Below are 13,478 nucleotides of genomic sequence, written 5' to 3' on the forward strand. Positions count from 1 at the left end.
TCATCTGTCTGTCCATCTATCCATCTGTCATTCTATCTATCCATCTGTCTATCCATCTATCCATCTGTCATTCTATCTATCCATCTGTCATTCTGTCTATCCATCTGTCATTCTGTCTGTCCATCTGTCATTCTGTCTGTCCATCTGTCTATCCATCTATCCATCTGTCATTCTGTCTATCCATCTATCTTTCCATTTGTCATTCTGTCTATCCATCTGTCATTATATCTATCTATCTATCTATCTATCTATCTATCTATCTATCTATCTATCTATCTATCTATCTATCTATCGTTCTATCGTTCTATCTATCTATCTATCTATCTATCTATCTATCTATCTATCTATCTATCTATCTATCTATCTATCTATCTATCTATCTATCTATCTATCTATCTATCTATCTATCTATCTATCTATCTATCTGTCAGTCTATCTATATGTCGTTTTATCTATCTATCTATCTATCTATCTATCTATCTATCTATCTATCTATCTATCTATCTATCTATCTATCTATCTATCTATCTATCTATCGTTCTATCGTTCTATCTATCTATCTATCTATCTATCTATCTATCTATCTATCTATCTATCTATCTATCTATCTATCTATCTATCTATCTATCTGTCAGTCTATCTATATGTCGTTTTATCTATCTATCGTTTTATCTATCTATCAGTCATATAACTCTGGATCTATTTTTATGAAGACTATATTGTACTCTAGTTTGTCTATTTGAATTCATTCTGTATTCTATAATTTCAAGTTTAACCATAATAAAGAAAATATTTAGTGTAACAGTGAAGGCATAATGTGACCATAAAAGTGGTCCATATGACTCCGTCTAATTTTGTACATTTGAATATTAAAAAGTGAATTGTTGCATTTGGTTACAAGACACATTAACACCAATGGTGTTTATGTATATTTACTTTTTGTCATTCTATGGTAATTATTTGCGATGATCAATCCCTAGGTGTATTTTGTAGAAAAAAAAAAATATTCCCTCCGGCCCACGGCCTCACAGACTGTCATTGTAATGTTAGCACAAGTCCGTGGAACAGTGCGATTTAACTCATGCAGCGTGACAGACTGACAGCCATCCTGAAATCCTCCAGAGGCCGAAGCGTCGCTCAAGCGATGACAGCAAGCAGAGGCTTCAGAGCGCATGAGATCAGCTGTCCGCTCGCACACTGGGAATGACCGCTGGAGAGATCAGACTGGAATTGGGTGACTAACCTGTAATCAGGACTTTGATTTTTCTGAGTAGAGAAGCTGGCGAAGGTCTTCGAAAAGTCTCGAATGAGATTTTATTTTACTTGTATGCCTCTGTTGTCTCTCCTATTGGCAATGGCATTACATGTGAGCAAATGGAGACTTTGGCTTGTGTCTTTTCTAGAGTTTCAGAAGAGATCTCAACAATTGCAATTAACACATTTTCTATTTAAAGATCTCAGTGTGAATTATCAATAAAGGATGATGCAAATGAATGGCAACTCAAACAGAAGAACATTATGGCAATATCATTTTGATTCCAAGGGAATGCATGAACTGTATATTTTGAATGCAATGAAAGTCTCTTTTGGATGAAAGCGTCTGCCGGATGCATAAATTTGAATTCAAGTTGTTTTTAATTTCTGTTTTTGGTATGCATGACCTGAAATGTGCAATAAACATGTTTTACCTTTTGTGCATCTAAAATGTAAAGTGCTGGAATGGTTTCAGCAGCTTTTTGCCCGTGAAGCCCTCTGGAGTTGCGTGGCGTCTGCTGTCATGCTGATGATTTATGTGTGTGTTTTTGCTAACAGGAGATGGGAACCCCAAGGAGAGCAGTCCATTCATCAACAGCACCGACCCAGAGAAGAACCAGCAACATGACGGCAAGAACATGGCCCTGTTCGAGGTACACATGAGCTCATGCACGCACGTTCAATTATAAGCATGCAACGGCGGCACATTTTAACTCTCATTAGAGCTAGACAGTGAGGCACAGGCACGCAAACTATAGTGATTAATGGAATAAAAGAGTCTGACAGTAATTAATAAGCATAATTAACGTTTGAAGGGCAGGAAGTCCCCGGGACATTGATCTCTGCAGGTGGATGATAACAGCATGCAAGAGCCTTCAGTCTAAAAGAAGCACAAAACACATGCTATACTGCATCGAAAACTATTTTAAAACTGCCTTTCAATGGCCTCATATTAATTAGTTGACTATGTAAGTGATTAGGTGATTCAAATGCTACATAAGCTAAATTATAAAGTGCATTCATATGCATTCTAACCTAAAATCTTGTCATCTTGTCAACAGAAAATGTTAGTCCACCTGAAGGAAGGTCTTTGAAAAGTCTCAAATGAGATTTTATTTTACTTGTATGCCTCTGTTGTTTCTCCTATGAGATTAAACGGTGAGCAAATGGAGACTTTGGCTTGTGTCTTTTCTAGAGTTTCAGAAGAGATCTCAACAATTGCAATTAAGACCACAAAAATTCCCAGTGCGATCTCATATATTTTTTTTCTGTGATACACTGAATGTATAAGGGTAAATTCAAGATGTTTGTGAAGCCCAATGTATGCAAGCTGACTAATTTAAATGCACAGTATGCATATAATTGTGGTTTGCATGGATGACCTATACTGCATTTGATCAAATGTGCCGTAAACACATTTTACTTTGTCACTAAATCGTTACTGCAGCTTCTCATCAAATTCAACATTTCTCATCAGATTCGTCCTCGATCAAATGATCTGAGCTGCTCTGTACTCTTACTGTATGACATCTACTGACTTAGTTGTTTCTGTTTTTACTTTTCCTCCATTTCAGATGATGCATCTTAAATAAAACTCTACTGAGAGTTTCATTAGCTGTTAAAAATTAAATTCTGAGCAATAAATTGTCCTTCGGGCTTGTCATTTGTAATCTGTAAATGTAAACATGACATTTCAGATGATGTTCAGATCATCACGAGTGAATTATTTAATGCTTACAATATTTGTTCTGTATGTGCGTGTGTTTGCTCTACAGGACGAGATGGACACAATTCCCATGGTATCGTCTCTTCTCAGCAGTCTCGCCAACTACTCAAACCTGCCGCAGGGCAGCAAAGAACATGAGGAGGCGGAAAACAACGAGGGCTCGCGCAAGAAACCTGTCCAGGTACACATGCATGCTCTCGGCACGCTCTCAAAGCAACGGATATCGTTTTGCTTCACACATTTTTGTCTTGTTTTCGATTGCTACGGTTAAACATTAATTAGCTTCTGCCGGACAGCGAGTGTAAATGACAGCTGTCAGCTCTGTTTTGACCTGTGACCTGATCTCCCTTAGTCCCTCGGCATCCCAGACTGAGCGCGCTCATTAGAGATTCGCCTCGGTCATGCTCGTAACCTCCCTCACGGCGCTGGCCTTTCCCGGTCTGTTTCCCAGTCGCTTGATTCAGTTTCACTCTTCCTGATTGCAGTCTTGATTCAGTTTGCAAATTTGCTTCTAACTTTTTGTGTGTGGTATTAAAGGACTGTAACAAACTGCACAATTTCTGTGAGTGTTGGTGCACTAGTTGTGCATTTGAAAGTGGAGTTGTGTTAAGGGTTTGTGAAAGTTGATAAAACAAGTGCACGAGTACAATTTTATTTCATAACTAGTCTTACAGTTCCCAAATAATCATATAACATTTAAATTCAAAGGCATTAGTTTTTTTTTTTTTTTTTTTTAGAATTACTCCGAATGTGAATCAGTGCAACATTATTTTAGTATTTTAAATATACTGTTATAGTATTTAGCTACATACTGTTATAGTACTATATATTAATCATTTTGAATTAGCTTTTATTTTTTTATTTCAGTTTAAGTTTTAGTACTTTTGTGATTTTTTTTATTTTATTTTTTTATTTCATATTTAGCTGTATTTTTATTTCATTTTTGGTTTTAGTAATTTTAGCACTTCAGGTTATTTTATTTCATTAGGTTGCCAGTTTTCCAATTTTTGTCAAGTTTTTTATCAATTGCTTATATTTTGTATTATTATGTTTATTATTTCACATTTTTTTAATAGTTTCAGTTTTTGTTAACAATAACAACTCTGATTCAGTGATTATTTTTCTCTGGCGCAGAGAGTCTCTACTGAGCGTGTGCAAGACATTTAGCGTGTTACAAAGATCTCCTATTAGAATTCCTCTGAGGCCTCCTCTACTTCAGCAGTCAAAATGACCAAAAACTTAATAAAGATTAAACTCTGCAATACATCATTGCTCGGCTGTATAGGGAGAGTGAGCGAGAGAGAAAGAGAGTAAAATAGAGAAATGAGATGGAATTGGATTTGTCCTCTCAACACGATCGAGGAGAGCGATAATCTTCCTCTTGTTTCACACTGCGACTTCAACTTAATTAGCTCGTCTTGCAAAGCATCTGCTCTCCAATCAGCCTCCATTTTGAGAGGGTCAATCCGCTCATCAAATGTCCCCGCGTACCCACACACACGCTCGACTACGGGGGTCCGTTTATTACCAATCACGTCGACAGGATTCAGTCCTTGAACTCTCTCTCTCAGTCTAAAGTTTTCTTTACATCACATAAACGGCTCAGAAGTTAAATCTGAAGTGGCATATACACTACTGTTCAAACGTTTGGGGTCAATTAGATTATTTCAAATGCTTGTATTCAGCAAGGATGCATTAAATTGAAAAGACATTTATAATGTTACAAAAGATTATATTTTGATAAAATGTTGTTCTTTTGAACTTTCGATTCATTAAAGAATCCTGAAAAAAGATTATCATGGTTTCCAACAAAATATGAAGCAGCACAACTGTTTTCAACATTGATAATAATCAGAAATGTTTCTTGAGCATCAAATCATCATATTAGAATGATTTCTGAAGGATCATGTGACCCTGAAGACTGGAGTAATGATGCTGAAAATTCAGCTTTGCATCATATATTACATTTTAAAATATAATCAAAGAGAAACTTGCTATTTTAAATTGCAACAATATTACAGTTTTTACTGTATTTTTTATCAACCTTGTTGAGAATAAGAGACTTCTTGCATAAGAGTGTTTTTTAGGCGACATCTTACATTAAAAATCATTATTACTAGTGCCCATACTTGCACTACAGATTTCAACTTGTAACATTATGTATTCATAACAACCTTAACAACCACTGTTTTGTGATGCAGAGATTTGTCTTGACCGACATTAAAATAGCCATAAATATCTCTTGCATTGAGGGGAGACCTGATCCATATCACAAAGCAACATGCAAAAAAAAAAAAAAGACATCTTAGCAACGTTTTGGCAGCCATCCATCTTCATGACAGCAAGTTTTGCATGTGCAAAATCAAGTTCTGCTTAGTGTAGAAATGGCACACTTCACCTTTAACATTGTGTTGCTTGTGTTGATGATTGATTCGCAGCAGATATTTCAGTCTTGTCACATTAATGAAAGCTGATTGCATTAGGGGAAATGTTATTTTTCTCCTCAAGGATAATGTAAGATGAGCTATGAAGTATGATGCCTCATAAGGAGAGGTTATCAGATGTTGCGGGCGGTGACATGTGGTCGTTACAGTTGCCATATGCTCTCTGTAGACCACTAGCCAACGCTCGCTACATGAACACACTCACACACACACACACTGAGTCGCAGGAAAAATGCAAATTCATGTCAAGCTCTAAGGGACAGGGGCGCAGAGCAGTTATTTGTGCAATTTCTGAACATGCTGATGTACACACAGTAATCCGTGTTGGGCTGACAGTGATATTCGCTGCCCTTTTCCTTCCCCTGCCATTGCTGTGGTTTTTAATAATTCACCCCGTCTGAGCTAAGTCACATTAACGCCGTCAGCCCCTGTTTGGGCAGCCAAGCGAGAGAAGACTAATACAAGCTCCTCTCTTCTCCTCTTCTCCATCTCTGACGGCGCTCATCAGTTCCTTTGTCAGTTCTGTCGGCATGCAAAATGCAGTTATGTTCATGTACAGTTTGGTTAATGTTTGGGACATACAGTACATTCACATGTTGAGAAAATGATATTTTGCTTGAAAATGACCTGTTTTTGTATCAAAACATTATTTTCATGACAGTTAAACATTTCCCCCATGCTAAAAGACTCTCATTACTGTAGTGAGAAACATGTTTACAGCAGCTCTCTCCATTTATCATAGAGTCCTGAAGAAAATGAATCACAGTTGTAACCAAAATACAGAATTTTCAGCGTTGATAATAATCAGAAATGTTTCTTGAGCAGCAAATCATCATATTAGAATGATTTCTGAAGGATCATGTGACCCTGAAGACTGGAGTAATGATGCTGAAAATTCATATATTACATTTTAAAATATATTCAAATACAAAACAGTTAAAACCTTAAAACTCAAGTGCTTAAATTTAAAAAGTACTACTTGTTGGACAGCCAATTTTTAAATCTCATGTTGTTATGTTTTTAAAAGAAGTCTCTTCTGCTCACCAAGGCTGCATTTATTTGATAAAAAAACAATAAATAAAAATTGAATGATTTCTGAAGGATCATGTGACACTGAAGACTGGAGTAATGATGCTGAAAATTCAGCTTTGATCACAGGAATAAATTGCACTTTACTATATATTCACATAGAAAACAGCTGTTTTAAATTGTAATAATATTTCAGAATATGACAGTTTTGGTTTGTATTTTTAATCAAATAAATACAGCCTTGGTGAACAGAAAATACTTCTTTTAAAAACATTACCATTTTGACCGGTAGTGTACATAATTACTGTTAAATCAAAAATGCTTCTTCAGTTTTAAAAACAACATGAGGGTGAGTAAATGATGGCAGTATTTTCAGGATTTGGTGTCCTATCCCTTTAAAATCAGGTACTTTTTCAAGCTGTCAGTAGATCAGCTGTCTGTCATATCCGTTATCCAGCAGTTTCACATGTGGTCCTGCAGCTGGACGGGTGTTGACGAGCACACAGGGGTCTGTGGCGTGCGCACTGGGACTGAGACACCTGAGGCTGTGTCTCATCTGCTCTCTGCTGCTTTACCTGAGGTCCTCGCCACCCGTGGGAAATCACAAACACACACACATATACACACGGGACCAAAGAGGTTTGATTACGCACCTGCTCCAGTAAACTGAACACTGAGTCTATGGGCCGAAGAGTGACCGCTGTTGATTCAGGCGTTCGCACTCGCTTGACACGCCATTCGATAATGAGAACTGATTTCAACCCACATGGTGTCGACGCGACACTTTTCACTAACAAACACACCCTGAGCCTGCCAGATACAGAAATATCTCACACAAAAAAAAGTACCACGGCAATATCACGATGTTCGTTATGTACCTTGGAGTAGCATGTAAATATTGTGCTGATATGTAAAGAGCATTTATAAATATGGTTTGCAAAACTCGCTGCCATGTTGCCAGGGCATTGCTATATATGTGGTTGCAAAGGTAAGGTTTGTATAAGCTGAGAGTGTTGCATTGATGGATGAATGACTCTTGACCCAGTATTATGTGGGTCTAATCTTCCAGAAGCTGTCATAGGATTGTGCTGATTTTCTTCAGGACGTGAGGAACGCTTCATTTGTATTCCAGTGGGGCTCACAGGTTTAAGTGTGCCCATCTAGAGGATTGCCTGTTCAAATTGCAGCAGGAACGGCAGGTTTTCTTTAGGTTTATGGAGTTTCTGTTGGAGTGCTGTGGGCAAATGTGTTTCTGCAGAACAACTGAACAAAACCCCAAACTTTTAATGAGAAAAAAAACTTTTCTTTTTTGATTTCTATCAGTGTTGAGGCCTATTCACAGCAGTGCATTCACATGCACAAATGAAATTCATCCGACAAAGGGAGGGATTTGTTTTTGTCCTTGTTGGTTAATACTTTTTTTATTAATCTGGCAAAAACAACTAGATGAATTGTAGCTTGTTCTCGGCTTCGGGCGTCACGGCCACGGACCGTTGGCTGAAGGGTCTGATGCAAATGGCACACAAAATGGGAAACACAGAGTTTCTAAGTCGAATCTGAGTTTCGAATCTGGTTGAATTACAGGATTTCCAGGAGACGTGTGTCGCGTTCTTTAACGGTCTGCCTGGAAACAAAGATACCGTGATTTCAAACCCCCTTATGGAAAAAGCAAGCCGTTGTGTTCACAACTGTGACAATGAGCGCTTACCAGGATCAACTAAACAATGGATTTTCAAAAGTATGTGAATTAAGCAAAGTTTGCAGCACAGTCATGGCATGGTTTATGTTTTTGTTTTATTATGTTCCCTTAGGTGCTATTATAATATTACTATAGTTTTTTGGACAAAATACTTTTAAATGATAGTGATTTATGACCTTTTCCCACCCTGTTTCTCTTCCTCTGATTCAAACAGTCTGTTTTTGGAGTGTTTCTGTTTCCCCTTTAAGAGTTCAGTGTTAAATGATTGGCTAACGTCATTGGCTAATAGTAGTTTTAAGATGAAGTACATTACTTACAGTTTGCGGCGTCGTTGTTGGGCCCAGAATAGTCGGCGCGGCCTGATCTGAATTTAATTTGCTCAGCGAGTTTACTCTGGCGTCGAGTAATGATGCTCATTAAATATTCCCCTCGATCCGAGCTGCACCAATCACAGCGGGTTATCTGATATAGGCGGGCCAGAGGCGAGCTAAACGGATGACGACAGCGCTGCGACGTCAAAGTCATTAGTAAACATTGCAAGATGGCTATGGATGAACATCAGTTGTTTGAAATGGCTTTGGTCGCTACAATGAACGAGTTAGACTTGGCTTTTTATCTAAAGCAGGAACTGAAGACGGCGCTCGAATCGTTCCTTTGCAAGAAGGACATTTTTGCTGTTTTGCTGACCGGATCCGGCAAGAGTCTAATCTACCAGTTAGCTCCGCTGGTAGCTAAGCGTATGGGGCTTGTTGTGATTGGTCGTAGTGTTATCCAATTGCGTGCAGTGAGATTTTAAAATGCATGCTTGGTGCCGCCCCTCGAGCTGGCCAATTTTCATTAGTCGACGCCAGACCATTAATCTTTCAGATTTAGGTCTGGATTTACAGGCTAGCATCATACTGTGATTTGTTCTCAAAACAGTCATCCTTGAAATGTAGAGAACACACGCTTAAATTAACACTGTCGTTACTGGGACATACGCAAAGAATAAACTGTATCCATGTTCAGTAGTGTATTCAAACATTTTGTTTGTCCACAGCCAGGAACAGCACATCTGCGTGGTGTCGCAAACGACTGGTACGTCACTTCGTACCGTGACGTCACTTCGTTCTTACCATGGATCCCCAACGAGCTGTAATTAGAGCTTGATTAAATAAATGCTTTGTTTATAATGGGGAGGACATCTTAAGCTGTGAAACTTGCTGGAAGTTTTAATGGTACAAAGACCTCTTATATACCAAAAGATCAAGGCAAATTTGGTTTCTCATGTCAGGACCCCTTTAAAATATGTCCAATAAGTTACATTTTTATGCCCCTAAACATGACACTGAACCAAACAAACAGTGATTGATTGCTTTACATGTCAGTCAGACGCCAATCTGGGCAGTCAGTGTCCAATAAAAGTCCAGCTCTCTGCCGACTAGTTCTCAGCAGACAGGAGTGTCACCCGTGTGGCTTCTGTTTCCGAAGCTCGTCTGCTTCAAGTTTGGACGTGTTGAGCGTTCAGAGATGCTCTTCTGCAGACCTCGGTTGTAACGAGTGTTTTATTTTAGTCATTGTTGCCTTTCTATCAGTCTGGCCATTCTCCTCTGACCGCATCAACAAGGCGTTTTCTCCCATAGGATGTTCTGTGTTAGTATGTGTTTCACTCTGTCTTGTTTCGTTAATTATGTGCCTGATATTAAATCCTGACCCCAAACTTCACCTCAACTCGTGTTTCTGTGGCGACAGCACTTTTTATTGACTAATTGCTGATTGGACACATCTCACTCGCTCCTCGGCTCAGAAGTGTTATACACACGCCTCTTGAGTCGCAAAACTCTCCTGCTCGTAATTAGAGGGATGGAAGTGGATGAGAGGGCAGATTCTGGTGTAGTCAGACTCAGAAGTGTTTGTGTTTTGCTATTGTTCATGGATGCTGGGGTGGGGAATGGAGTGGAACATGCTTTTCAAGACCATAGCTGGATTGTTATTGGGAGAAGTGAGCCGTAATCTTGCCTTGACACACGTTTTATGAATGAAACCGATATACGAGCAGCCTTGGCCATTTTGTTTCATTTCATCATTTTGTTTCATTTCAGTTGTCGCATAGAAAGCAAAAGCATTGTTTGCCCTTGCAAAACCCACCTCCAATGATGCTCTCAGGTTTATGATATTCTGATCTCTAGAACATATGGCTTGATTCATTAATCTGTTTTATCTTATATTTGCAATACTTCAGTAAGCATTTTTTTTCTAAGTGATGCAACACCATAACTGATAGAATATCAATATATAATAATATTAAACTCATTTATTCGGTTATGGTTCTGACCATGTGGCGGTTGGTGTCTGTTGTCCAGCGGTTAAGTTTTATGTAAATTCTGGCATGACTATGCCGAAATAATTCATTCACTGTCATCAAGTCAAAAGCTGTAAAAACGATAGAGAGAAAGAAAGACATTATTGAGATCAGGATTAAAGGGAATAGCTCAGTGCAGGGCACTGACAGACAGTAAATCTGATTAGCATTCCTCTGACATCAGGCACATTATCATGAAGAGAAGGATGTCAAAATGACAAAGACGATCTGCTTCCCTCCGCCTGGATTGTCTGTGGATTTCACAGGACGAGTGTTGCTCTTGGGTTTGGAGGGTCTGTGGAGAGAGGGATTGGACTCCTTCAAGATTTAGTACCTGGATGGGCAACATTATTCCCGTAGCTCCAACCCTGATAAAAAAACTGACCTGCCTGTAGCCTTAGACTGCACCCGAAAGATTAAAAATGTTGCTTTTGGAGGACACATACATCCCAAGGTATGAAGTAAATCATCAAGGCACGCCTGAATCCAATGTAAGCTTCACTTTTTGTCTCCTGAGATCCTTCATCTGATCGGTTTTTGAAGGCAGCATGTGCCTTTGATATCCCACAGTCCTGTGACAGTTGAGCTAAAAATAAAGATGGCGTCTGAAAGTTGCGATCAGTTTTGTGTGTAAATGTACGTGTTCCACTTCTGATGTATAGCTAGCGAGAAATCGTTTGGTTGCTTGTGACTATTCATCCTCCTCTTGAATCATTCCAGAGGTTTTCAGTGGGGTTCAGGTCTGGACATTACTGAAAATATTACTGACCCCAAACTTTTGAATTGTAGTGTGTATTCTGTTACAAAAGATTTCCATTTTCAAAAACATTAAAAATAGTAATGTTTCCAAACTTTTGACCAGTACTGTATGTGTATTTACAAACTTTTACGTTAGATGTGATTAATCGCGATTGATCGATCAGACAGCACTAAAAAATGCCAATGCAACATTTGTCATTTTAATTTAAGTTAAAGTACTAAAATAACTAAATACATTTAAAAAAATGACAAAAACACACAGGAAATTTACTAAAATGTTAACTAAAATAAAAAAATCTTTTAAATCCAATAAAAATAAGTGTTGCCATATAAAAATTAATAACAGAGAAGAGCATCATCTTTTTTAAATATGGACAAAATTAGCATATTATTAGAAAGGTCGACTTCACAGAAAATACCCCAATGTTATTAGTATGTAATAGTAATGGTAATAGTAAAAAAAAACTTTATTTTACACCTACATTATTTTTGTCTTGAATTTTAAAAGCACTTTTGTATTGTTAAAGGGTTTCCTAAATATGTTTTTCTTCCCTATTTTAGGAAAAGTTGAGAAGTTGAAGTCAAAATCATAATTTATGCCTGTGGTACTTCATACTAAGTTGAGGTTTGAATTCAAAATAGTTTTTAAAGCCAAATAGTTTTCACTGGCGCCACATTGCGAGTGCCGTCCTGATGTGAACTTCAAGGGGGCGCTAGAGTTCCCTTCAAGTGGAGCGAATCTCATTGGTCCAGAGATGTGCTTCAACCCACAGTCACTTTGATTTGTAGTTTGTTGAAGTATCTGTGGATGTTGATCAGAGTCTGTCTGAGAACAGTAACCAGATTAATCATATCTAGAACACGTCATTGTTTTCTCTATGCATTTGTTCAATATACTGTTCATATTTGGTGTAGATACACATTAAAACACGACATGTATCGACATGTACTTACTATAGAGTCACGGTTAGGGTTAGTTACTTGTAATTATACATAATTTACTGTTATTACTATAGTATGTAGTAACGTGTAACTACATCACCTTAAAATAAAGTGTTACCAAAGTTATTAATAAAAATTGTTGTTATGCATTATTTACAGACTTAATAGAAAGCCTCATTTTTAACGCTTGCATGTAAACCACAGATGCGTGACCTTATCATAGAATTTAATTATTGCTGTCATTTAGACGTGTTGCATTAAGCCACATTATATTAGATTACATTAATACTGAAATTAATCCTTGCTTCAGAAATCAAATTATCCCACACAGAATTGCACATTTGCATGGCTGATATTGAATTTAATGGCATGCATTATTCAGGCCTTCTTATTTATTTCAGGTTAATTAAATTAAAAGTCTTGTTTCCCAGTTTGCCATCTGCTGTCGCTTTGAGCGTATGGATGACTTGTTCTGATCTGCGTGCGTGCGCGCGCGCGCGTGTGTGTGTGTGTGTGTGTGTGTGTGTGTGTGTGTGTCATCTGAAGGGTCCTAATCTCAGTCTGTCATGAAGATTATGCCGGAGGGAAACATCTTTTCTCTCTGCAGTTCTTTTAGTCTTCGCTCCTTTCAGCACGTCAGATTGTCTCCCAAATATAACAGTTAACGACAATTACTGTAATTAGCTCTAATTTATAAAGCATATAGTTCTGGTTTTAGATTCTGATTGTATGAGTCCTGTTCAAAGCCGGCGTACAAGAGTAGATATAAACACAAGTGATCAGTTGACTGTCCATATATCTACAATATCACCTTTAAAAATGACCATATTGATGTACAACGGTATTTATATGGTCCTTGAAAGGTACTGGAAAAAATACAGTGTTTTTCAGGTACTTTTTTGATAATTAATGCTAATCAGCTATATTGATAATATTTGATTTTGTTTATGATTAATAGAACAATTCTGTTTATTTATAGTGCTCTTTTACAAATGCAAAAACCTATATCAGGTGTAAGCCCATCTAGATCGGTCCAATGGTGGTATCCGACAGAACGGGTGAAGGCTAAAGTAATTTAGTTCCAATTAAACTTATCGAACTCCATTTTATCAGGACCACAAATTTAAATTAGAATGCCAATTGGTTAATGGTCATTTATATAATAGTTTAGCAGCACATATGATTATTCTTTTCAACTCTTTACTTATATACCCGTTCACATTAGGAAGCTTTGAGGTCCTCACTCCTTCTGTTTAACGCGAGTCTCACGATCACAAGCTCGCC

General features: G+C 37.8%; 1 protein-coding gene across 2 annotated transcripts in view; it reads left to right on the top strand.

The window, feature by feature from the left end:
• slc12a5a (solute carrier family 12 member 5a) overlaps nt 1–13,478 on the top strand; it is a gene marked incomplete at both ends in the record, with an annotated part of 93,312 nt that overhangs the window by 45,735 nt on the left and 34,099 nt on the right. For both annotated transcript variants that reach the window (XM_081380441.1, XM_081380442.1), the window contains 2 exons: nt 1,813–1,907; nt 3,030–3,161. In XM_081380441.1, coding sequence (XP_081236567.1) covers nt 1,813–1,907; nt 3,030–3,161 — 227 coding nt within the window. The remainder of the gene's footprint in view (nt 1–1,812; nt 1,908–3,029; nt 3,162–13,478) is intronic.

Source organism: Scardinius erythrophthalmus, assembly GCF_964197995.2.
Source record: "Scardinius erythrophthalmus genome assembly, chromosome: 12".
Taxonomy (NCBI): domain Eukaryota; kingdom Metazoa; phylum Chordata; class Actinopteri; order Cypriniformes; family Leuciscidae; genus Scardinius; species Scardinius erythrophthalmus.